Source organism: Neophocaena asiaeorientalis, unplaced genomic scaffold (genome assembly GCF_003031525.2).
Source record: "Neophocaena asiaeorientalis asiaeorientalis breed wild unplaced genomic scaffold, Neophocaena_asiaeorientalis_V1.1 scaffold26, whole genome shotgun sequence".
Lineage (NCBI taxonomy): Eukaryota > Metazoa > Chordata > Mammalia > Artiodactyla > Phocoenidae > Neophocaena > Neophocaena asiaeorientalis.
Genome location: NW_020173108.1, coordinates 5,307,889 through 5,334,090, shown reverse-complemented (window position 1 = coordinate 5,334,090; position 26,202 = coordinate 5,307,889). Strand labels below are relative to the sequence as shown.

General features: G+C 34.3%; 1 protein-coding gene across 5 annotated transcripts in view; it reads left to right on the top strand.

Moving 5' to 3' along the window:
* Positions 1-26,202, top strand: part of YTHDC2 (YTH N6-methyladenosine RNA binding protein C2) — a 67,993-nt gene that overhangs the window by 14,862 nt on the left and 26,929 nt on the right. For all 5 annotated transcript variants that reach the window (XR_003003042.1, XM_024743361.1, XM_024743360.1 and 2 more), the window contains exons 5-17: positions 508-674; positions 1,442-1,544; positions 2,780-2,936; positions 5,888-5,995; positions 7,119-7,267; positions 9,025-9,160; positions 12,933-13,059; positions 13,272-13,337; positions 18,323-18,501; positions 18,756-18,852; positions 18,931-19,018; positions 19,105-19,185; positions 20,886-20,968. Coding sequence is in view for 4 of the 5 variants with exons in the window: in XM_024743361.1 (XP_024599129.1) it covers positions 508-674; positions 1,442-1,544; positions 2,780-2,936; positions 5,888-5,995; positions 7,119-7,267; positions 9,025-9,160; positions 12,933-13,059; positions 13,272-13,337; positions 18,323-18,501; positions 18,756-18,852; positions 18,931-19,018; positions 19,105-19,185; positions 20,886-20,968 (1,541 nt within the window). In the remaining variant the exon portion in view is untranslated. The remainder of the gene's footprint in view (positions 1-507; positions 675-1,441; positions 1,545-2,779; positions 2,937-5,887; positions 5,996-7,118; positions 7,268-9,024; positions 9,161-12,932; positions 13,060-13,271; positions 13,338-18,322; positions 18,502-18,755; positions 18,853-18,930; positions 19,019-19,104; positions 19,186-20,885; positions 20,969-26,202) is intronic.

The following is a 26,202-nucleotide window of genomic DNA, read 5'->3' as shown; positions in this document are numbered from 1 at the left end:
AAAGTGTCTGCAATCCTGGTATTAGGCTATTTCTGGTTTCTTTATATTTTTCACTATTTAAAAAATTCCAATGGAATTTTGATTGTTGTTTCATTGACTTTATAGGATAACTTGGGGAGAATTGACATTTTTGCAATATTGATTATTCCTATCCAGGAATATGTTGTATTTTTCTAGTACATTCCCGTCTTTTATGTTTTTCAGTAGTGTTTTATAATCTTGGTTTTTCAGTAGTGTTTTATAATCTTTTTCATGTAAACCTTAACTATTTCTTTATAATTTTGTTTTTAAGTGTTTTAGTTTTAGTTTCTATTGTGAACAAGATCTTTTTAAATTACATTTTTAAGCTGATTATTAGCAGTTACATGAAAGTTGTTGGTTTTATGATTATTTTATGTTTGGACATGTTACATAACTTTTTTAGTTCTGATGGTTTTTCAGTTGATTGACATGGATTTTCTGGATATACAATTATGTTGTCTTATAGTACTTTAAAATTTGTTTCAGATTCCTCAGTTCCTTTTAGATGATTGCTTTAAAAATGGTATCCCCTGCCGTATATTTTGTACTCAACCAAGACGATTAGCAGCTATTGCTGTGGCTGAAAGAGTTGCTGCAGAGAGAAGAGAAAGGATTGGTCAGACAATTGGGTATCAGATCCGTTTAGAAAGCAGGTAAAGACAATTCACCTGTAGCTTTTTATCATTCTCAGAATAGACTAAATATTTATATTTCACTAAATATAGAGCATGTGTTAGTTGAAAAGTTAGATGATCATTTTGCTCCAAGTAAGTTTATAATAGGCCATTGAGCTCATGTCTAAACTTAGGTTTTGAATAAATAAATAGCTTGAAAAAGAGTTTGGGCCGTAGATAGAAATCCTGTTTCATAGTTTCATGATAAAGTGCAAGTTATTTCACCTCTTTGAGTCTTAGTTTCCTCATCTATAAAATGGGGCTAATGAAAGCATCTAGAGCACAGGTTTGATGTGAAGTTTATAGTAAGCACTCAGTAAATGTTAGTGACTGAATTGATTATTATTAGTAGTAGTAGTAATGCTAGTAGTACCTTCTTGAGAAGTAGTACCATTTCTTTGCTCACAGTTATTTGGATATAGTGATTCAAAAAGCTAATCTCATTTATGATACACTTTTTTCCCCCAAGTAAAAAATGTTTAAGATCTTTAAAAAAAATCTTTTTAAGTTCTTTAACAAAATAATTACTAAATTAATAAAAGGCTGTTAGTAATAATAAATTTGTGAGATTATCAGGCATAAAATACATATTTCACATAACTTTGCTAATAAAGCATATATACTAGTACATTGTTATATTAGTAACACTTATTAAAGTACAAAGGACACTAGCATTTAATATATGACCTTGTTTTAATTACATAAAAGATTTGTAATTATGAACTTTATTTTGATTTTTTAAAAAGGGTTTCTCCAAAGACACTTCTGACATTTTGCACCAATGGGGTATTGCTTCGTACTCTGATGGCAGGAGATAGTTCATTGTCAACCGTGACACATGTTATTGTGGTAAGAATATTTAAATTTAAATATCTAATTAAAATTTTAGAATAGGATATAAATGAGAACCAATTTTTTTAAAACAGGCTATTCTAATCAAGTTACTTTTTTTTAAACTTTTATTTTTAAAGATTTATTTATTATTTATTTATTTATTTAATTTATTTTTGGCTGTGTCGGATCTTAGGGTCTTAGTTGCAGTATGTGGAATCTTCGTTGAGACATGCAGGATCTTTCGTTGTGGAGCAGGCTTCTCTCTAGTTGTGGCCTGCAGGTTTTCTCTTCTCTAGTTGTGGTGTGCAGGCTCCAGGGCATGTGGGCTCTGTAGTTGTGGCGTGCGGGTTCCAGAGCATGTGGGCTCTAGTTGAGGCTCAGGAGCTCAGTAGTTGTGGCGTGCGGGCTTAGTTGTCCTGCGGCATGTGGGATCTTAGTTCCCTGACCAGGGATCGAACCCGTGTCCCTTGCATTGTAAGGTGGATTCTTTACCACTGGACCACCAGGGAAGTCCCTCAAGTTACTTTTTATTGTCCATAATTGTTAGAAATAAATATTTTATATTAAATAAAGATATTCTTACCATCAGGTTTTATGAGTGAGAATAAAATAAGTAGATAGTTTTTTAAAAAGTGCTTTTTATATATGAAAATGGCACATGTATTTTAAGAGTTCTCCAGAATGGTGAAAGTTTTCTTTTTTTTCTGCGCTTAGTCATCTGATTTCTCTTCCAAATCTTAGAGGCATACTTTAAAGTCATTTAACTTCATGGTTAAGCTGCTAAATTAACTAGCTCCTGATGAAATAAGTAGATGAATTACCACCTTGTTAAAGAATTCTAAGCTTTTATCCAGTTTGTGTCAGAAAACTTAGATTAAGTTTTATAAGCTTGTGATAGGGCAGCTTTTGGAAACTTATTAGTTCTGTGCATTCAAACCACAGGATGCACCTGGTCCTGATGCTAACAGAAGCATATTAAAATAGATTTTGTATTTATTAAAATTACATTAAATTAGACTCCACTAATTCAGCATTTGTTGTAGTTTTTGTGGGAAAAAGGGCAGTGTTTTGTTACCCACAGTAGGTCGTTAATGTCTGATTATTTCTAAATTGTCCATAATACAAAATTTTCATTAATTGGCTGTGTCCACATTTAACTTGAATTAGTGTGAAACCCAGCAGCTCCATAATTTTAAAGACTTTATTTTTGTATTTTAACTGTTCCATGGTTTTGTTTTTGTTTATTGCAGGATGAAGTACATGAAAGGGATCGATTTAGTGATTTTTTACTTACAAAGTTAAGAGATTTGTTGCAGAAGTACCCAACTTTGAAACTAATTCTTTCTAGTGCTGCCTTAGATGTAAATCTTTTTATGAGATATTTCGGGAGTTGTCCAGTGACATACAGTAAGTTAAACTGTCAGATTTCTTCTAGGATTTGTATGAAAGAATACTTTTTTGGCTTGATTTTATTTATTATAATAGAAATTGGGGAATGTTCTGATGTATAGAGCATCTGTTTATGTTTTCTCTGAAATATGCTTAATCAGTCATCTCTATATATTTTCATCCTCTCCTTTTCCATCTATAACTCTTTGGTATTGTGTAGTAAGCCTGCTCTCTAGTCTTAAAAGGAGATATGCTTTATTTTGTATTCCCCTTTAAATTCTGTCCTATAGCTTTGCCTTTATTGCTAGACTCTTTCAAAGAGAAGTCTTAATGCCCGTGTTTACCTCCCATGTACTTCTAAATATGTTGCCACTTAATTTTTGTCCTTATCCTTTAATCAAATCTGGTTTTTCCACCAATCTTTAAAAAAATTATTGATTTCCTCCTCAAAAATTGAAAAAGTTGTATGTGTTTACCTCAGTGAAATAGTACAGACATTCAGGGAAAAAGTTCACAATCACCTGTCTTCTTTTCATTTCATATCTTTTCTTCCCTGAGATTACTTGATATTGAAGCCTAGTGTATATCCTGTCTCACCTTGTCCATGCTCATACAACATAGGTAAATATATACATATATATTGGGTTTATAGAAAATGGTTTTTACATAAATGGGCACATGCCATATACAATGTTTTGCAATTTGCTTTATTCATATGACAGTATATCATGAGCAGTTCTCCAGTTTAGAAGTCTAGATGTAGTTCATTATATTAAAGAACTGCTTTTATATTTCCTAGTGTGAATGTACCATGATTTATTTAACCATTTCTTAATATTTGGACATTAGATTGGTCCTGGATTCTCCCTTTCCCCTACTATAAACATCGTTGTTATGAGCATCCTTCTACATATATTCTTATATATTGGTGCTCTTATTTCTAAGGATAGATTCCTGAAAGTGAAATTGTTGAGTAAAAGAATGTATCTATTTTTAATTTTAACAGTAAGATGGTTTTGTCATTTTACTTTTTCAAAAGGCTGAAATGATTCACATTTCCGCAGTTTATGGGGCTATTCATTTGTGCATTCTTACCACTATTGTTTTGAAATTGATTTAATTTTACATAAAAATCTTACTTATATTTTCCGTAGTATTTCTCATAATCGTTACCCTTTTTTTGTGAAATGCTCGTATCCCATAATTTATTTGCCAGAACTACATCCTAAGTCTCATTCTGTATTACAGCCTGTACTTTCTTGGTCTCCTCTGTGGGCTTCTCTTCTTTTGCATGGTGCTTAAATATTGATATTTTTGAGGATTTTTCCCATGACCCATTTTTTTCCTCTTCTTCCCTTCCCTCCCCTTCCCTTTCCTCCTTCCCTGCCCGTCCCTGCCCTTCCCTGCCCTTCCCCATCCCCTTTCCCTTCCCTTCCTTCTTTGATTTCTTTGCTTTTTCTCTCTTTCCTGCTCTATGCTGTTCTCTACTAGGTACTGGGGGTGCACAGTTAGTTTTCCTGGAAGATCTCATTCTTGCCCTTGGCTTCTACTTTCTCTTGCAGTGATGGCTCCTGAATCTTTATTTCCCAGTTCAAACTGTTCTCCAGAGCTTTGGACTTGGTTGCTTATAAGCAGTTCACCTCTAATATGCCCAAACTGAATACTTAATCCTTTCTAAAAAATCTGCTTCTCTTGTGTTGCCTGTCTTGGTTAATCATACCATTGACCTAATCACTTAAGTCATAAACCTGTAAGTCTTTTTGCTCATAATATTACTGGGTGGTAAGGCACATAAAATTTATGCATCTGCTAATTGAAGGTCATTTTGGCACCTAACATTTGACATGTCTAAAACCAAACCCCGGCTCCCACAAGCCAACCTGTTTTTCTTTTAGCTTTCCTTGTCAGCCTCAGAAAATGACAACATCATCCATTGAGTTTTGTAAGCCAGACTTTCAAGAACTGTGGTTGACACTTCCTTATCATTCTTCCATATCCAATCTAATGCTGAGTTCTGTGGATTTTACTTCCCATCTATCTAGTCTGTCTGTCTCCTTCCATTTTTACTATCACCAGTCTTGTTCAGGTTATTGTCTTCTTCAGCGTGAACTATTGTAATTGCTCCTACCTGGTCTGTTTCATCCACTCTGGTTTCTTTTAAATCCATTCCCCATGTTGCAGCCAACGTGGAATTTTCAGCCAGATTTCTGAAGTGGAATTTTGATGATGTTAAATACTCTCATGAGCTTGAAACGTTGAACAACCTTTACCTCAGAATAAAGACCTAAACCCTTAATAAGACTTATCTATTTCTTCTGCCTCATCTTGAACTACAATCCCTTCTTCACACCCCTCTTCACATCATGTTCCAACTAGCTTGGCCTTTTAGTTCCTTGAGAACATCATACTCTTTCCCACCATAGGGGCTTTGTACATACTGTTTTTTTCTTCAAAGTATACTCTTTCCTCTCTGTGTAGCTTAGTTATTTTGTTTACTCCCTTCTCTTGATTCTCATTTTTCTCAGTGAGGATGCTTTTCTTGATTCCTTCAAATTCCCCTATTATGTACTGTCATGGTATCTTGTACTTCTCTCTCACAGGACTTTTTACAACTTTATTTTTACGTTGATGTTTTGGATTATTGGATTAATGTCAGATTCCCCTGCTAGATTACAAGCTTCAAGCTTCAAGAGAGCAGGAGGAACTCTGTTTCTGCTTACCATTTATATTCCTAGTGCCTAGCATGATGCCAAACAATCAAGTAAATAGTAAACACTGGAAAAAAACATGCAAATGAACAGTTGTCTAAAATATAGATCAGAGTTATATTTAAAGGACAATATGAGGATCACTTGACCTGTGGAATTGCCTTTGGATTAATACTCAGATTTATTAATTTGAGAATCTCATGTTTTTATGTGAATTATCTCTAAGATGCAAATTGACTGTTTGAAAAAATTCCTGTTTAGTACAGGGAAGACCATTTGAAGTAAAAGAAATGTTTCTGGAAGACATTTTAAGAACTACTGGATACACAAACAAAGAAATGTTAAAATACAAAAAGGAAAAACAACGAGGTAAGCTTTTTATCAAACAAATATAAAAGAAAATTACTATTTATATTGACTTTTTGGAGTACTCCAGTCTTATACTATGCAGATACAAGGACACTTGAAAGTATTTCTCTCTGTGTATAGTTGTAGAATATTATATTAGAATACTGTCCCATATGGAAGTTCTACATTCTGGTTTATGTCTAGAAGTTATAATCTATAGAGAGGAATTGAAAGGGGATGCCAGAGTTGAGGAGGCTGAGTGTGTCTGTATCCAAACATTCAACCACTATTTTAAGGAGGCAGAAGATTTGTGCTGGCTGTCCCCAGCATATGTTATAGAGTGGGAGTGGGGAGTGGGTGAGGAAGTGAAAAGGGTAGCATATGAGTAATAACAGGCTTATCTTTGGTATAATTGTTGAGTTTTTCAAATCTTGATATTGTTATGAATTGCATCAGTACTTTGAATTTAACATTACTTGCCTATTAATACATCTCTTATGATTTATACTATATCTCAGCTTTTGAATTAAGGTTAAGTTCCTTTTGCTTACTTTTAATTACATTATTCATGGTGGAAGACTTGGCTTCAAGCTTTGATTCCTTTGTTTAGTTAGTATAACCTTGGACAAATAATCTTAACTTCTTTGGATTCTTCACTTGAAAAAAGCAATTAGCAATGCCTGTGTCACAGTGCAGTGCTGAATCACTAATATGTAAATTATAAAACTTCTGGTTCTCAAAACTTTTGAAGATGAAAATTGAATATAACTTGTGTCTCAAACAGAATGGTGGTAGAAATTCAATAAATGATTTTCTACAAAGTGCTATATGCATATTAGTCATTGATTTAAACAGTATTTGTTATATGGCTAAAATACTGTTCATTAAATTATGTCCTGATTCAGAAGTAAACTTCTTACTAGTAGATGAATAGATGAGGTTTTATAAAGCAGTTTCATGTCTCCTTTTGGTTCAGCATAACACATTTTATTGAATGTTCCTAATTAATATATTTTTAAAAAGTAACTTTAAAATAAGGCCAACTTTTAGGTATTTTCAGATTCACTTAATTTTTTTTAAACAAAGAAATATATTTCAAAAAGCAAAGAATTTATCTACTTATTTTCTTTGGTAATTAATTTAGAAGAAAGACAACAAACCACACTTACAGAATGGTACTCAGCTCAAGAGAATACTTTCAAGCCTGAATCTCAGAGACAGAGAGCTGTCCCAAATGTAACTGAAGAAAATGATTTATTGGATGATGGTGGTGATGCCGTCTTCAGTCAGTTGGTAAGACCTCAGTGGTTTCACACTGCTATTTTGAGTGAAAATTGTGTAATTTAAAGAACATTTTATGAGATTATATTTTTTATTACATTATTAAGGCATAATTCCCTTAGTTTATCTTAGACTACAACACATTTTTCAGAATAATTTTCTACACACTTTTTTTTCAAATAATACAACATCTTTTATTGTTTCATTCTGAGTTAAAACTATTTCAATATTTTCTATAAATTTTGTGAAGAAAATAGTTGTAGATATTATGTATATATACATACATTATTATTGCTAGATATTTTATCATCTCAGAAGTTTAAAAACCTATGAGCTAAGCAATGCAAGATAAGCTAAGTTAGGAAAAAACTGAGAAAAGCCTCTTGGTATTAGGGCAAGTAATCAAGACTGATGTTTATACCACAAAGCCATGTGAATCTGTAAAATCAGTTACCCACTATAGACCTCAGTTTCTTTTTCTCTCTGCTTTTCTCCCTTCTATTTTGCCACAATATCTTTTACAAATGAAATATTTTGTAGAAATCCTGCCTGCTCATCCATCACTCTCCATCCCCACCCCTAAGCGGGGCTTCTGCTACTTTGGATTCCTTGGAGTCTGTTTGAAAACTGGAACCAGCGGATTTCCTAGGTCCCTTCTGGTCTTTGATTCTGGTTTAGAATTCTTTAAAAGGCATTGGTGATTAGTGAGATGGCTGGGACTATGCACTTTTTAGAAAAAGAATTTAACTCTTTTGAGCATGAGAAGCTACATAATGCAGATATGCTTGCAGTTTTCTCCCAGTGTTTAAAGTTCTGATGGCATCCAAATGAATTATAGTTTTAAAGAATGTGTACTTTTAAAGAATGTTTAAAAATTGTTATTTAGTGCAGGGAACATCCATTGGGTTCAGTGAACAGCATTTTGACCATTTTAAATTAGTGATTCTTTTTTTAAAAAATTATTTGTTTATTTTTGGCTGCATTGAGTCTTCATTGCTGAGTGTGGGCTTTCTCTAGTTGCAACGAGTGGGGGCTACTCTTTGTTTTGTGGTGCGTGGGCTTCTCATTGTGGTGGCTTCTCTTTGTTGTGGAGCACGGGCTCTAGGCATGTGGGCTTCAGTAGTTGTGGCACATGGGCTCAGTTGTTGTGGCTCGCGGGCTCCAGAGCACTGGCTCAGTAGTTGTGGTGCACGGGCTTAGTTGCTCCGTGGCATGTGAGATCTTCCCAGACCAGGGCTCGAACCTGTGTCCCCTGCATTGGCAGGCTGATTCTTAACCACTGTGCCACCAGGGAAGTCCCTAAATTAGTGATTCTTAAGCCTGGCTGCACAGTAACATCTCCTAAGGAACTTTTAAAGTCCTATGGAATCTGGCCTCCATTCCAGAGATTCTGAAGTACTTGCTCTGGGGTGGGACGTGGCTTCAGTGTTGAAAAGCTCCAGGTGATGTTTCCTCTGTTGTGCAGTTGGGACATAAGACCACTGATAGACAGGTACATTTAGCAACATTCTTTCAGAAGCACAGTTAATATTGTGACTGTATCATACTCCTTTGTTGACAGGCTCATTCTCAGATAAAAGATGAATGTGAAAACAAGATACAATATTGTGAGTGATTATGTTTGTGATGAGATGAGAAACTTTTATGTCAAAGCCTTTGCTGTAATACCGAATGGTTAGTAGTTCTTGTGGCCGTTATGGCCATCTCATGTTCTTTGCAAGCAAAGGTTAAGCTGTTAAGTAATTTATAATCTTTGCTTCTTTTTAAAGACAGAAAAAGATGTGAATTGCCTTGAACCATGGTTAATAAAGGAAATGGATGCTTGTCTTTCTGACATATGGCTGCGTAAAGATGTTGATGCCTTTGCTCAGGTCTTTCACCTTATTTTAACTGAAAATGTTAGTGGTAAGTATAATTTATTTAAGTTTTTTGTATTACTCTTGAAGTTATTTATTATGATAGAAGTGTAGCTTAATTCATAAAATTCAAAATTCACTTTTTGTTCACAACCAATATTTTGTTCTTTTGGAGTACTATTTCAAATGTACAAATCAGGATCTTCTTATTAGCATAGTAGAATAGATAAGTATTGTATTAAATCAGGGACTCTTAACCTAATGTCTCCAGAATAGTTTCATGGGGTCTGTGAATATATGACAGTTATATGCAAAAGTATTTTTATGTGTATAAAATTTGTGATATAAATATACTACCCCCTATGCATCACCTTTACCCCTGGAGTATCTTGGGTTTTCAAAGAGATTTGTTATTTCAAAACAGGGGAAAAATGTTAATAACTTTAACTCTAGATTATTCATTCAATAAGTGGAAAATTTTAGTATACCTTTAGTTATATAGGTTTAAGTTCTGATTCACATGTACCTGCGTTATGTCACATGACATATTTTCACTAATGATTTATTCTGATTTCGTTAGTTGGTTATAATGGATATTGGCAATCAGGGGTGAGTTTTAGGACCCTGAAGGCTTTTAGGCAAAAGGTAGAATGATGATAATAAAAGGTCATTACTGGAAGGGATTTAGATGTCAAGTAATTTATCCCCTCACTTGAACTTCTCAGCATTATTATTACTATACTTGATCACTCCTTTCTTGAAACATGTTCTTCAGTTAACTTCTGATATTCCATACTTGATTTATTTTCTTCTCATCGCCCTGGCTGGTATGTCTTGGTTTCCTTGGCAGGATTTTTTTCTTTTTCTTGACCTCTGAATATGGAATGTCCCAGGCCTCAAGCCTCAGACCTTCCTTCTATTTACACTTACTCCTTAGATGGATCTCATCTAGTCGAAGCTTTAAATATTTATTTAAAATGACTCCTAATTTTACGTCTCCAATCCTGAACTCCCCCCTCACTTCAATACACCTCACCACTTGACATCTCCGGTTGGGAGTCTGTTAGGGGAATAAAACTAGATATTCCCCAAACAACTTGATTCTCTGTTTCTCTACCTCTCTCTCAACCTGCTTTTTCCTTAGTGTTCCCTTAGTGATCATTATCAGTTGTAGACCTCTTTAAAAATGCATGTGCCTGGCCATCCCAGGCACACTGAATCTAACTCTACGGTACTACCATTCACCTAGTTGCTAAGGCAACAAAATATAAAATCATCTTTGACTTTGCTCTCATACCCCACATATAATCCATTAGCAAATCTTGTTAGTTTTACCTTCTAAATAAATCCCGAATCTCACATGTTTTACTTCCTCTACTGCTGCCATCCTAGTCAAAGCCAACATTTTTTCCTGGACTATTACAGTGGACTATTAACTGCTTCTATTCTTATGTTACTAGTCTGTTCTCCAGAGAACAATCAGATTGATCCTTTTGACAAGGAAATTGGATCATGCCACTTCGCTTCTCTTAGCTGTCCCATGGCTTTCAATTACAATAAAAATCAAAGTTCTTTCCCTGATTTAGTCTCTGACAGTCTTTTTTATCTCATTTTCTACTACTCTTTTCCTTGTTCACTGTGCTTTAGCCACTCTTGTCTTCTTGCTCTTCATATATGCTGGCCCATTCCCATCTTTGGGCCTTTGCTTTTGTTGTTTTCTGTGCTTGGAACGCGGTTCCCACGGATACTCATATGGCCCAATGCCTACTTCATTTAGGTTTCTATCCATAAGTTAGGAAATTTGAACTCTGAGACATGTTGCTTTAAAATATTTATAAAACATTTTAAAGTATTTTTGTATTATCTTTGACCCTCTTCCTAGATATTTCTTTAGAGAGTACTAGACTATTACTTTGATAATGGTCATCCATTATGACCATCCAGGTCCCTCTCCTTTATAGTTTTATTGGACATTTTCCAGAGCCCAGTATTCTAATGTCTTAGGCCATGTGTATGTAGTAAACTAAAATGTTATGGTATCTCTATGAACAGTAATTTACTTCCCATGTTTTTATTTCTCTTCTAAAATCTCAACTCTTAATTGGCACCAGAGTTGAGAATACTTCATGTGATCCAGGAAGCCTTGGGCTTGGTAGATTTTTTTTTAATCATATCAATTTCCCTCTGTGATCTTGTATAACCAGGTAGTAATTAGCTGGTTTTGTAAGACTAGGCATTCTATGGAACGCTGGATGCTAATCATCTATTGCTGCATAACAAATGATTCCCAAACTTAGCAACCTGAAACATCTATTATTTCACATAGTTTCTGAGAGTCAAGAATCTGAGAGTGGCTTAACTGAGTGGTTCTGGTTCCTAGTCACTCATGGAGTAGTAGTTAAGCTGTTGGCAGGGGTTCAGTCATCTTAAGGTTTACTGGGGCTGGAGGATCTGCTTCCAAGAAGGCTCACTCATATGGCTGTTGGCTAGAGGCCTCAGTTTGTCTCTGGCTGTTGGCTGAAGGCCTCAGTTCTTTGCCATCTGGACCTCTCCACAGGATTGCCTTATTCTTCCCAGAATGTGGCAGCTGGCTTCTCCCAGAGTGTGTGATTCAGAAGAGAAGAAGAAAAGGCAAGCAGGAAGCTATAGGTACCTTTCATGACCTAGTCTCCAAAGTTGCACACCATCTTTTCCACTTTATTCTATTTGCTAGAATGAGTCACTTAGTCCAGCTCACACTCAAGGAGAAGGGAATTAGGCTCCACCCCTTGAAGGGAAGAGTGTTAAAGAATTTTTGGATGTTTTCAAACTCCCACATTTATCCATACCCCAATTGAATATTCCGTTGAACAGTAATTCCCATATATTGAGTACAAATCATAATCTTTGCAGATCTCTATAATAATGCATGTTCCTGGCCATCCCAGACCTACTGAATCTTAATCTAGGAGTAAGGCATAGCTATCTGTGTTTTCAGAAATAAAAAGCCTGAAGTAATTCTCTCCATAGGTTCCTCTCCCCACCTTAAAACCGTTGGCTTATATTAATAACGGATACCATGTTTTAGAGGGTTGTTAAATTATGAGGATAATTGGGTATATATGGAAAATTAAAATTTTCCTTTTGTAATTATCTTAAATTTTACTACAGAGGTTTTTTTTCAGTGGTGATTTCTTTCTGAGATTTTGTAATTTTGTAATTTATGAAAATTTGTTCTCAGTAATTATAGTATGTTGCATTGCTTGAAATATATTCTAAGAATGAATTTAAATTCAATAAAAGTTTAATTTTTTTCTCATGGAAGGGTTTTATGGGAAGTAAACTTCCTGCCAGTGTTATTCTCATTAAGCATCTAAGATAATAAGAACCTGGCATGATGGGGTAATAAAAGCAAAACAAAAGGACCTCAGAAAATCATTTTGAACTTTTCATTTGCCCTTTTAAGTATTCATTACCAGATACTGATGAAAATTAACTTTTTAATTCTTCTTTAATTATATCTTGTCATTTGGTCAAGGCATATCTAGGAAGATTACTTAAGGATTCTACAAAGCTAGTAGCTTTCCTTTTCTGTTTTAATTAACAACTATCTTTCCTTCTCCTGCCTTCCAACTGATAATACCTATTTCATCCTGCTTATACTAAGGACACATCAGTATCAGATCTTCTTGGATCAACTGAGTTAAAGGTTATACAATGCTGTTATATACTTAGGTAAAGGAGCAAGTCCCAGGTTAATTCTCCTAACATTCAAGAAAATTAAAATGATTTTCCAGAGTAATTTGGAAATGTAACATTTATGTATCTTTTCCTTCTTTTAGTGGATTACAGACATAGTGAAACCAGTGCAACAGCTTTGATGGTTGCTGCAGGACGAGGTTTTTCAAGTCAAGTAGAACAGTTAATTAGTATGGGAGCCAATGTTCATATTAAAGCATCAAATGGCTGGTAATTTTAAATTGCATTCATTCTTTGTATATCTTTGTATAACTACACATATCTTTTTTGATTTCTTGTATGTCTTTATATTAAAAGCTATTTGTAATAATTGCTCATACATCTTTACTTTAATGGGTGAATGAATAAATTTGAGTAACTGGTTTTATAATTTTGAGAATATTATTTCTCTTTCTTAATTCGATATCTTTGAATTTTGGCAGGATGGCTTTAGATTGGGCTAAACACTTTGGACAGACTGAAATTGTGGATCTTCTAGAATCTTACAGGTAACACTTTATACTATTTTTTATTAATCCTGACTCCTTTTTAAAAAACTTAGCCATATAAATCATAGAATGTGACAAATGAAGGCTATTTATAGTCTCTTATCCAGATTTTTTTGTGTGTGTTTCTAAGGAGTTTTTCTAATAACAGCTTTCAGTTATTTTGTAGGTTGTTAGTAAGATCCACTGTATTATAGTATTTACCTTATTTTTTATTTTATCTTAAAAAAGAAGAAGGGGAATCTCCAGTTAAACTTGGTATTTGTCTCTCTGCATTTCCCCAAAACCTCACTAAATGGTAAGGAATGAATATAAAATGTGTAAACTAACAAAGTCAAAGAGAATGGAAGAGGATATGCAACTGATGAAAGATGTTAGTAAATTTTTGGATGATATATGGCTAATGGATTACTGATGTTTGACTTAGCAAAGCTTAGAAAGCTGAAGCCTGAGTGCCTAAAGAGGGAAGTGCCAATGAGAAACAACCTCATTTTAGCTTTGAACTTCTTAGAGGCTCATTCAACTACTTCTGAATGAAGCAATGAAAGAAAGGGCTAAAAAAATAACAGAGTTAGTTGAAATTCTCTATGAGAAATATTTGGAATTTCAGATTCCCTTCTTCCCTGCCCTCAGGTGATATCTCTTTCCCACTGTAGCAGGATGTAGGAAGTTTATTGAAAAATTAAACCATTTAGAGTTTGGACTTGGGGTGACCAGGTACAGTGGGAGAGTGGGAGTAAGGTATCAAACAAAAGGGGTTTAAGAGAAAGTCTACTTAAAGACTAAAAGTTGAGATACCATCCACTCCCTTCCCCTGCTGTCCCTATCTCCTTTTCCTGTTTGAAGCTTATGTTCTTTGGCAGAAAACTTGAGAATTCCTTCCTGGAAAAAGACCAAGCCTAGAGAAAAGATTTAGAACTTTAAGAGGTTTGGTATTCCTTCAATGAAATGACCATCTTTAAACCAGATAACTCAATTTTCCCCACTTGTACACATGGAGGTTTTTGTGCTTTACTCTTTAAAAATAAACAAACTGCCACAGGCATTTGAGTGGAAAAAGCACTCAAACATCAAATAAACAGTAACAACAAAAACCCCCAAGAAGTTGAATAAAACTGAGCATCAGTGACCAGAAGAAAACTTCAAAAATAGTAATCGAAAATAACATTCATGAACCAGAAAACAGTGTGCTTAAAAAAAAGAAAAAAAGGAACAGACCACAAATCTTTGTTCAAATTTCATCTTCATGAGGGCTACCCAAATTTACCTATCTATTGCAATCCGCCTCCCCCACAGTTGATCCTCTTTAACCTGTTCTACTTTTTCTTTTGTCCATAGGACCTACCATCCTTTAATAAACTATATAATTTACTTATTTACTGTATTTATTGGTTTATTGTCTGTCTCTTCTCTCCAGTGGAATTTAGTAAGCTTCTTGTCTCCTTTGTTCAGGGACAGTGTCTGGATATAGATGTTCAGTGATTATTTTTGAAAGAATGAATAAACAAGAAAGAGCCCTTGAAAATTAAAATATGATAGCAGAAAAATAATTCAGAAGGGTTGCAAGATAAAGTTGAAAAAAATTGCTGACAGAGTAGGAAAAAAAGACAAAAAAATAGAAAATAGTAGAAAAAGGATAGGAAAATTTATTTCCTATGTATTTTTTTATGAGGAAGCTGTTAGAGAATGTGTCCTACAAAAATGAGGAAGTGAAGTAAAACAGAGAAGAACACAGTAGATCCAGCACAGGAGGCAGGTGAAAGAAATGCGCAGTGTGTTGGTGCACAGGGCTGTTCCTATGACAGCCGCCCAGTAGGCCTTGTCTCATAGAAACAGAAGATAGAGAGCTCCGGGAGGAAAGTCCCTCTGGGGTAAAAAGGATTACCTGATCGTTTTGATCATATTAAAAAGATTTTATGAATTTGTTGGACACTTTGGGAAAATTAGTGCTAAGTACACAGAAAACTAAGCAAATAAAAATTAGACAGTAATTACTCAAGGAAAACCAAAAAGTTACAGAAGAAAGGGAGTGTAATCATAGTTTACTATTTAGCTCAGGGATAAATAATGTTTACATAGCAAAGTAAAGCTGAATGCAGATTTAACGAAAATTGTAGGGGTTTATGTGTGTGGAAACTATATGGGGGTGGGGGTGGTGACCTCATTTTTCATTAATTGGAGATTCACAGATAATTACTAAATTGTTAAATCAATAAATAGCAGAAGATGCATGTTGCTTAGAAATACAGCAGTAAATACCAAAAGAAATGGCTAAAAGAATTGAAAAAGGTCCTAGGCAGTGTGACTGGGAGTGGAGAGGGGTTTTTGTTATAACTTCTATAAAACCCTTGTTTATTAACACTATGTACATGTATTACTTTGATTTAAAAAAAAAAAGGGCAATACTTTCAAAATCCTATGAAACTGTTATAATTCTTCTTTTAGATAATTATTTTAGATAAATTTTGATGTTTATACAGAGTTTAGACATTTAAAGAAAAAATATATTTAAAAGAAATTTAAAGGAAATGTATTTTATAGTACGCTGATAGCTTTTATCTATTTTCAACCGGTAAGACTGTCAAAAAAATAATAGAGTATGAAGTTAAAATATATTAAAACATCTATTATTCAAGAACATATAAAATGTTTTATTTGACTTGGGTTTTTGTATTTAAGTCTATAGATGAAGTCTCGGGTATTAGATGAAGTAAACATTTGAAATATGAAATTAGTTTTATCATTTTAATTTCATTAAATGATAATGTAGAGTCTCAAAGTCTTGGCAGATCCAAATGCTAATTCTGGTGTGGTGGGTTTTATTATCATTTCATTAATAGCACCAGAACTTGCACCAGAACTTCCTTTTAATGCTAACACTTTGAATGTTCCAGATACTGTTACGGTGTTAGGTGTAGCTCAATATGTACTACAGATTACCATGTAAAACAGTTATCTGGATAATATTTTAATTATCCCAGCTAAGTCAGCTTTCTTTTTATTCCACAGATCATGATGTTATCAACTATAAATTTCAAATATTTAAATTAAATTTATTATGTTTGCTGGATTATTGATACTTGATATCTAAAGTTTATAGCATTAAACAAAGAACATAATACCTCCTTAATTTACCTGGTAAAAATAAGAAAACAAAAAACTTGGAATGTTTTAAATTGGATTTAAAAATTTTAAATACTACAATTATAACGTTGCAGAAGTTTCATATTTTTCCTATTGAAAGCAGTCTTTTTTTTTAAAAAAATATTTATTTTTGGCTCTGTTGGGTCTTTGTTGCTGTACATGGGCTTTCTCTAGTTGCGGCGAGCGGGGGCTGTTCTTTGTTGCGGTGCATGGGCTTCTCATCGCTGTGGCTTATCTTTGTTGCGGAGCACGGGCTATAGGCCTGTGGGCTTCAGTAGTTGTGGCTCGTGTGCTCAGTAGTTGTGGCTCATGGGGTCTAGAGCGCAGGCTCAGTAGTTGTGGCGCACAGGCTTAGTTGCTCTGTGGCATGTGGGATCTTCCTGGACCAGTGCTTGAACCCGTGTTCCCTGCATTGGCAGGCAGATTCTTAACTACTGTGCCACCAGGGAAGTCCCTGAAAGCAGTCTTATGTTATTTTTCTGCTAAGCTCTTTAAGAAAGATTGGGCTGAACTGAACTTTCTAGAAATCATATTGATAATTACTAGTGATGGCAGTTTTATATTTTCACTTACAGGATGAAGAAGCAAGGGGGTTATTTCAGTAATTTCTACTGATTTTGGCTTTCAGGAAATAGCATAATCAACCTGCTTTTAGTGTAGGATAACTGAATTAGTCATTTTAAGCTGATACCTGTAGACTGTTTTTTTTTTATGTATGAACTATTCTCCAGAATATTGTTTATAATAATGAACAATTAGAAACAACCTATTAAGAAAAGGTAAATGACAACCAAAAGTTTGTGTTTTTTTAAGTTTTATTGGGTTAAAATTCACATACCATATAATTCACCTACTTAAGTGTATAATCCAGTGGTTTTTAGTACATATGTTCAAAGAGTTATGCAGTCATCACCACAGCCAATTCTGAGAACATTTTCATCACCCCAAAAAGAAATCTGTGCTCATTAGAGGTCACTTCTAATTTCCCCCAACTTTAGCAGCCCTAGGCAACCACTCATCTACTTCCCATTTCTATAGATTTATCTGTTCTGGACATTTCCTATAAATGGAATCATATAATATGTGATCTTCTGTGATTGGTTCTTTCACTTAGCATAGTGTTTTCAAGGTTTGTACATGTTGTAGCATCTTTTTAACGACTGAGTAATATTCCATTCTATGGATAGACCACAGCTTGTCTATCCGTTCATCAATTGATGAACATTTAGGTTGTTTACACTTTTGGGGTGTTATGAATAGTACTGGTATAAACATTTGTATACAGATTTTTATGTGGACATATATTTTCATTTCTTCTTGTCTATATACCTAGGAGTCTAACTGCTGGGCCATATGGTAACACTATGTTTAACAGTTTTGAGGATCTGCCACATTGTTTTCCAAAGTGGTTGCACCATTTTACATTCCCACTAGCAGTGTATTAGGGTTCCAATTTCTTCACACCCTCTCTCACACTTATTATTATCTGTCTTTTTTATTATAGTCATCCTAGTGGGTGTGAAGTGGTATCTCATTGTGGTTTGAATTTCATTTCTCTCATGACTAATGATGTTGAATGTATTTTCATGTGCTTATTGGCTATTTGTATATTTCCTTTGGAGAAATGTCTTCAGATAGAGTTTTTTTAAAAACACATATTGCCAAATTTTACTTTGAATAATATACTTGAAACCAAAATATGAATTACATTATAGTGTATTAATTGTCACTTACCCTCTTTAGAGTATATTGAAAATTTGAACATGGACATAATGGGAATCATTGGCCTTTAAGCGTTACTCTTTTTAATGAAATTTAACTTGGTCTGTGTTTTTCTTTTCTAGTGCTTCATTGGAATTTGGAAATTTAGATGAAAGTTCTTTGGTTCAAACAAATGGGAGTGATCTCAGTGCAGAAGACAGAGAGCTCCTGAAAGCTTATCATCATAGTTTTGATGATGAAAAAGTAGACTTGGATTTGATCATGCATCTTCTATACAATATCTGCCATAGTTGTGATTCTGGTAAATAAGTATTGTCTAAAAGAACTGAAGCAAAAATATATTCTTTGACTTAAATTTAGTATTTTGTGTGTGTACAAATTTTTATACAGTTTTGTTGCTAATAATGCACAAATAATCTCTTGTGTCATTTTATAAGTATTAGAGTTTATCAGTACTTGAAAACACATGATGTAGTTCATTATAGCTAGTTGTTTTGATTGATTCTGGTTTTACAAAGAGATTTAATGTTTAAAAAAAAGTCATTCTTCTTCAAGGTGCAATATTGATTTTCCTGCCTGGATATGATGAAATTGTTGGTCTGAGGGATCGCATCCTGTTTGATGACAAGCGGTTCGCTGACAATACTCATAGGTAAAAACTAAAGCTTTATATTTATTGCATTAAATAACAGTTAGGTACCACAGTATATTTTCTCTTAATTGTCGACAGGTACCAAGTCTTTATGCTTCATTCAAATATGCAAACATCTGATCAAAAGAAGATATTAAAAAACCCACCTGCAGGTGTTCGAAAAATAGTAAGCTTCATAAAATCTTCTTTTTTCCATTTTATTAGTCATTGGTTTTGCTTTCATATTAACGATAACATAATATCCTATTGCAGATCCTTTCCACCAATATTGCTGAAACCAGCATCACAGTCAATGACGTTGTCTTTGTTATTGATTCTGGTAAAGTGAAAGAGGTATGTATGGATAAGTTGTAATTTTACCTAAATGACAAAGGTTGAGTTCCATAACAATAAATGCTTTTATAAGCAGAATTCATTTTAATGGGAAAATTTCTGGTTCTAAGATGAATTTAACGTAGTAAATGTTGGTTTCACTAAAGTAAATATTCTACCTTAAACAACTCAGTTTGTAGGATCTGTCTTATTTTAACAAATTATACAAAAAATTTAGCCTCTGCTCACTAAATATTAGGAATAAAATAAAGGATTTAGCTAGTTACAGTGAAAATTTTGTCAATGTGGGAATTTGATTACATATTTTGTATGTTTTCTTTCTACTCATGGGCATGGACCGTGTCCCTCTTGTTCATTGTTATATCTCCAGTGCTCCACATATAGTAGGTATTCAAAAGATACTTAGTTCAAGAGAACCATGCTGATAGGAAACAAACAAACATAAAACCAGGCTTCAGCAAGTGATGGCTAGCAGTAAAATTGGGCCCATCATCTGCTTTCGTAAAAATAAATTTTGTTGGAATACTGCCATGTCTACTTTTTACCCATCGTCTGTGGCTGCTTTCACACTCCAGTGGCAGATTTGAGTAGTTGCAACAGACCCCCTCTGCAAAGGCTAAAATATTTACTGCCAATTCCTGATATAAATAAAAGGCAGCATTTATTTCCTTTTAGTGTTGGAATGCCCAGCAATTCTCAGCACCCTTAATTTTGGTCGATCCTTTCACTGAAATAATTGAAAGTGATAGAGGTAATTGATTTTTCAAGGAGAGCAATGCTATCCATGTTGGGAAAGCAAATTATATCTGTTCTAGTGGATATGAATGATCATTTTTAATGTGAAAAAATTAATTACCTTTAGGTGTTATTTATCAAGTAAACTGTGATGGTAGTGCCAAAAGTTATTTTATATACAAAATTGTTAAATGTAACATTTTATTAAAAACAAAATAAGCAGCATCTTTTCTAAAAATCCCATAATTAAACAATTATGAGAACACATTTGTATTTGCTCTATGTAGTAATGTTATGAAAAGGAAAGTGTAAAGTCACTGAATGATTGATGTATATATTCTAGCAATGAATTCTTTTAAAATATTTTTCTACATAAGTTTCCACTTTAGAAGTGAAAGTATGGGGATAGTAATGGTTCTTTTTTACTTTCTCTTTTGTAACATTCTGGATAGGCTAACTGCATTAGTAGTTCAGCAGGAGGTAAAATGGAAGGGGTTAAAAATTATTCAGTTGGGAATAGGATTACTTTAGTGATTATTGTTATTCTTCCAATCAACTTCCTGGAAAGTATTTCAGAAAACGTCTTTCCCTGGTCACTCCTATTACCCACAGTGATGGAAATCTGATAGAAAATGACCTCAAGGAATAGATCAGTTCTCTCCAATCTTGATGCCTTCTGAGAACTGACTGCCATTATCCAAGTGTAGCAGAGAAAAACAGGTAGCTTAGCAAGGCACAGAATGAGGAAGTTTTACAGCTCTTCTAAGTTTAGTTTTCATTCTTTTTCCTTAGAATGTTTGTGGCCAGAAATCTGGATTTTTTTTTTTAAATCAGTATCCTGTTCTAATTAATCAAAAGGGACTTTGAATTAAACTCGATGTGCTAAAATATGTTCATAATATTTTCTGCTATTTCTTCTTAAATACCTTTTATGTATTAACATGAAGGTGATTTAAATATTACAGAAATCCTTCGATGCACTGAATTTTGTTACAATGTTAAAAATGGTGTGGATTTCCAAAGCTAGTGCCATACAGCGAAAAGGCAGGTAATGTATATTTAATGGACATTGATTCAATTGCCTATAAAATGGAAACATTTTCATATGTATTACATATTTAATGTATATTCTACTTTCTCTAAAATGTTAAAACTTTCGTGTTAGTCTTAATTTTTATATTATTTTTGCAAAGCATACCATTTTAATACTTATTTTAAAAGTTGAATTTAGGTTATGTTAAAAATAAAAATTTTTGTCCAGTATGATCTACACTCAGAAGACATAAGAAACTTAAAAAACAAAAATAAAAGCAGTGTAAGATGTAGGACTAATTTCTGTACAATACATAAAAAGCTCCATGAAAATCAATTAAATAAAGACCACTACATTAACCTCACATATACCACATATATCTCATATATACCTAAAGTAATGCGAATTAATGAGGTACTATGTTTTACTTATCAGATTGGCATCAATGAAAATTTTTAACAGCACACATAACAAGAGTTAACAAAACCATGGGCCAGTAGGCTTTCACAGTTTGCTGATGGGAGTTTATATTGATGTGACTTCTTCAGAGGATGATTTGAAACCGTTTATCCAGTTCTCCCCTTTAGCAGTGGATTCTACTTCTCATAATTTATCCTGAGCATACTTGTACTCAGGATAAATGTGTGCCAAGTATGTGGCACTCATAGTATGTGTGCCAAGATGTATGTTTAAGAATGTTTTTTGCAGTATTATTTGTAGTAGTGAAAAGTCTAGGAACACTGTAGTATCCATAAGTAGTGAAGTGATTAAGCAAATTATATTATTGTCACACAATGTCATACTAAGTAACTGTTAAAAGGAAATATGTAGATGTATGTGTTTTATGTGGAATGAGTTTTCAGAAGCTCATATTAATTGAAAAAAGTAAGGTATAAAACATGTATCTAGTATTGTTCTAAAAAATATCTATGCATGTGTATGTTTGCATGTATATTTAGACACACATATGTTGTCGAGGCTGAGCTAAACATTACAAAACAGTGATTGTTGACTCTGAGAAGGAGGATTTGTGGGGCTCTTGGAGGAAGGAGACAATTTTTATTTTTGTATTTTTTGTATTTCAGTTATTTAGCACATACTTGCATTACTTTTTCATTTTTAAAAAGGCAAGATTAAAAAGAGTCATATTTTTCAGTAATTATTTGACTAATTTTTCTTGCATTTTAACTAACAAGAAAACATCAGATACTGACTTTAAGAGTGCTGCCTACTGAAGATGGTGGATACATTGATTTCTGTACTTTATAACTATAGAATGCTCTTTGTTGTTGTTATTGTGTCAGTTGTCTTCTTATGACAAGTGTGGCTTGGCACATTGAGCTGGACTTACACCGTGTTAATAGTATATTATCAGGGATAAAAATCAGAAATTATAGAAATTTTCTTTGTCATCTTTTTCAACAGATGTTTTTTGGCAGCCTTCACTGTGCAAGTGTTAGGGGTGCAATGATGAATAAACTATGGTCTGATGGGTAAAGTTTGAGATGGGGAAATGTTGCAGTCCATCTTGGAATCCAATAAATTAAGCAATTTTAATACTATGTGATCTGCACTGTAACTAGATAATGCTTCTAGAGGAGTTAAGATAGAATCTGAGACAAATATGGTTAAATAGTTATTTTGGGACGGCATTTCTGGCAGAGGGAAAACATTCACAGAGGCCTAAAGGCAAGAGTGACAAAGAAAGTTGTTTGGATGGAGTTTAGTTTAGAGGAGAATAATGAAAAATGAGTGGAAAGAGGTAAGTTGCAGACTGGTCCTTTAGGACCATTTTGTATTTTCTCTCTCTCCTTTTTCTTCTTAATAACATGGTTATAGTATTCTTTCATCTTTTTGAGGAATGAATAGGTAGAGACAAAAATGATGGTAGGATGACCCCAGTAGGAGACTCTTTTCATTAATCCTGTCATTTACAATAAGGGAGAGATGAGAGTAACCTGAATTATTATAGTGGTGGTTGAAATAAAGAGGAATATAGGCATACCTCCCCTTACTGCACTTCTCAGATACTGAATTTTTTACAAATTGAAGGTTTATGGCAATCTTGTGCACCCCGTGTTGAACAAGTCTGTCAGCACTATTTTTCCAACAGCGTTGCTCAATTCTTGTCTCTGTGTCACATTTTGGTAATTCTTGAAATATTTCAAACTTTTTCATTATTACTATATTTGTTATGGTGATCTCTGATCAGTGGTCTTTGATGTTATTATTGTAATTGTTTTGGGGTACCACGAACTGTGCTCGTATAAGAAGGCAAACTTAATCCATAAATATTGTGTGTGTTCTGACTGCTCCACCGATCAGCCATTTCCCATCTCTCTCCTTCTTCTTGGGCTTCCCTATTCCCTGAGACACAATACTGAAATTAGGCCAATTAATAACTCTACAATGGCACCTAAGCGTTCAAGTAAAAGGAAGAGTCGCACTTCTCTCACTTTAAATCAAAAGCTAGAAGTGAATAAGCTTAGTGAGGAGGGGATGTCAAAAGGTAAGACAGGCCGAAAGCTAGGCCTCTTAGCACCAGTTAGCCAGGTTGTGAATGTGGAGGAAAAGTTCTTGAATGAAATAAAAAGTGCTACTCCATTGAACACATGAATGATAAGAAATTGAAACAGCCTTATTGCTGATGTGGAGAAAGTTTTAGTGATCTGGATAGAATATCAGATCAGCCACAACGTTCCCTTAAGCCAAAGCCTAATCCAGAGCGAGGTTCTAACTCTATTCAATTCTGTGAAGGCTGAGAGAGGTGAGGAAGCTGCAGAAGAAAAGTTTGAAGCTAGCAGAGGCTGTTTCATGGGGTTTAAGGACAGAAGCCATCTTCATAACATAAAAGTGGAGGTGAAGCAGCAAGTGCTGATGTAGAAGCTGCAGCAAGTTATCCAGAAGATTTAGCTAAGATAATGAGGGTGGCTACACTAAACAGATTTTCCTTAGAAAACAGCCATTTCTTGGAAGAAAATGCCACCTAGGACAGGCTGACTCCCTTGTTAGGAGCTAATGCAAGTGGTGATTTGAAGTTGAAGCCAATGCTCATTGACCATTTTAAAAGTCCTAAGATCCTTAAGAATTATGTTAAATTTACTCAGCCTATGCTTTATAAATGGAACAACAAAGCCTGGATGACAGCACATTTGTTTACAACATGGTTTACTGACTATTTTAAGCCCACTGTTGAGACCTGCTGCTCAGAAAAAGTGACTCCTTTCAAAATACTACTGCTCATTGACAATGCACCTGTTCACCCAAGAACTCTAATGGAGATGCACAACGAGATTAATATTGTTTTCTTGCCTGCTAACACAACATTCATTCCTCAGCCCATAGATCAAAGAGTAACTTCAGCTTTCAAGTCTTATTCATTAAGAAATACATTTTGTAAGGTTATAATTGCCATAAATAGTAATTCCTCTGATGGATCTGGGCAAAGTAAATTGAAAACCTTCTAGAAAGGATTCACCACTCTAGATGCCATTAGGAACATTTGTGATTCATGGGGAGACGTCAAAATATCAACATTAACAGGAGTTTGGAAGAAGTTGACTCCAACTCTCATGGATAACTTTGAGGGAAGAGGTAACTGCAAATGTGGTGGAAAGAGCAGGAGAACTAGAATTAGAAGTAGAGCCTGAAGATGTGACTGAATTGCTGCAATCACATGATGAAACTTTAACAGATGAGGAGTTGCTTCTTATGGATGAGCAAAGAAAGTGGTTTCTTCAGATAGAATCTACTCCTGGTCGAGATGCTGTAAAGATTGTTGAAATGACAACAAAGGATTATATTACGTAAACTTAGTTGATAAAGCAGCAGCAGGATTTGAGAGAATTGACTCTGATTTTGAAAGAAGTTCTGTGGGTAAAATGCTATCCATCCAACAGCATGGAATGCTTCAGAGAAATAGTTTCTGAAAGGAAGAGGCCGTTGATGTGGCAAACTTCATTATTGTCTTATTTTAACAAATTGCCACAGCCTTCAGCCTTCAGCTGATCTGTCAGCAGCCATCAACACTGAGGCATGACTCTCCACCAGCAAAGAGGCTATATGACTTTGAAGTCTCAAATGATGGCTAGCGTTTTTTTAATAATAAAGTATTTTTAAAATTAAGGTATGCACGTTGTTTATTTAGACGTAATGCTATTGCATGCTTAATGTACTACAGTATAGTGTAAACATAACTTTTCTGTGTATTAGGAAACCAAAACATTCTTGTGATTCACTTTATTGCAATGTTTGCTTTATTGCCATGGTTTGGAACTGAACCTGAACTATCTCTGAGGTATGCCTGTAAGTAACTAATTCAAGAGATATCCAGGAGAGTAATATTGGTGATTGTATGTCCAGGGGGTGGGGGGTAAGGAATAGAGTGGAATGAAGGATGTCTTACAGGTTTCTTTGAAAATTTTGTGGATGGTGGTGCTATTGTCGGGGAAAATGTAAAGCGTGGTTATGTGGGGAGAATTAATTTTTGGTTGTGTTGTTTGAGTTGACTGTGGAAAATCCAGGTGGAGCTAAGAGCCTTCTGAAATATAGATCTAGAATTAGGATAAGGAGACCTAGACGGACGGAACTTGAAGTTAGGAGGATTATTAATATCACTTGGGAGAGAGCAGGATAAGGAGAGCAAAGGGCTAAGGTCTGACCTCAGAGGAACATCAACATTTAAGAACTAGGAAGGATAGAAATCTTTCAGAGGAGGCTGGATAGGTGGGAAAGCTAATGGGTGTGTAGTGAGGGAAATATTTGATGAAGGAGGGAATGGTCCAACAATGTCAGATTTTCTAACTTGTATCACACTGTGTTATAGTTAGGTTTGTCTCTTTGGATTATGAGCTTTGTGGGGCTACGTAGGGATATTTCTGTATCTCTGTCACTTGGCATATTCAGCCTTGCTATTAGCTGATACAGGGACTTTGGATGAAATTAAAAGTGACTGCTTTTCCTCAAGACGCATTTCTAGTGCTTTCCAGAAAATTATGCAAGTCTCTATGATCGTGGGGTAAATGACACTCCCTTAGAGTTGTGTAATGCATAACTTCCACAACTCTGTGTTTAGTGGGCCTAAACACAGTGCTTAGTATCAGCTCTGTAAAATTGATTAAATTTAAATTACCATATGTTTATTAATGCCTTATTTTTTACTCACTTTTATTTTTGTGTGTGTGTGTGTATATATATATATATATATATATATATATATATATATAGTATATATATATTTACCCCTGTTT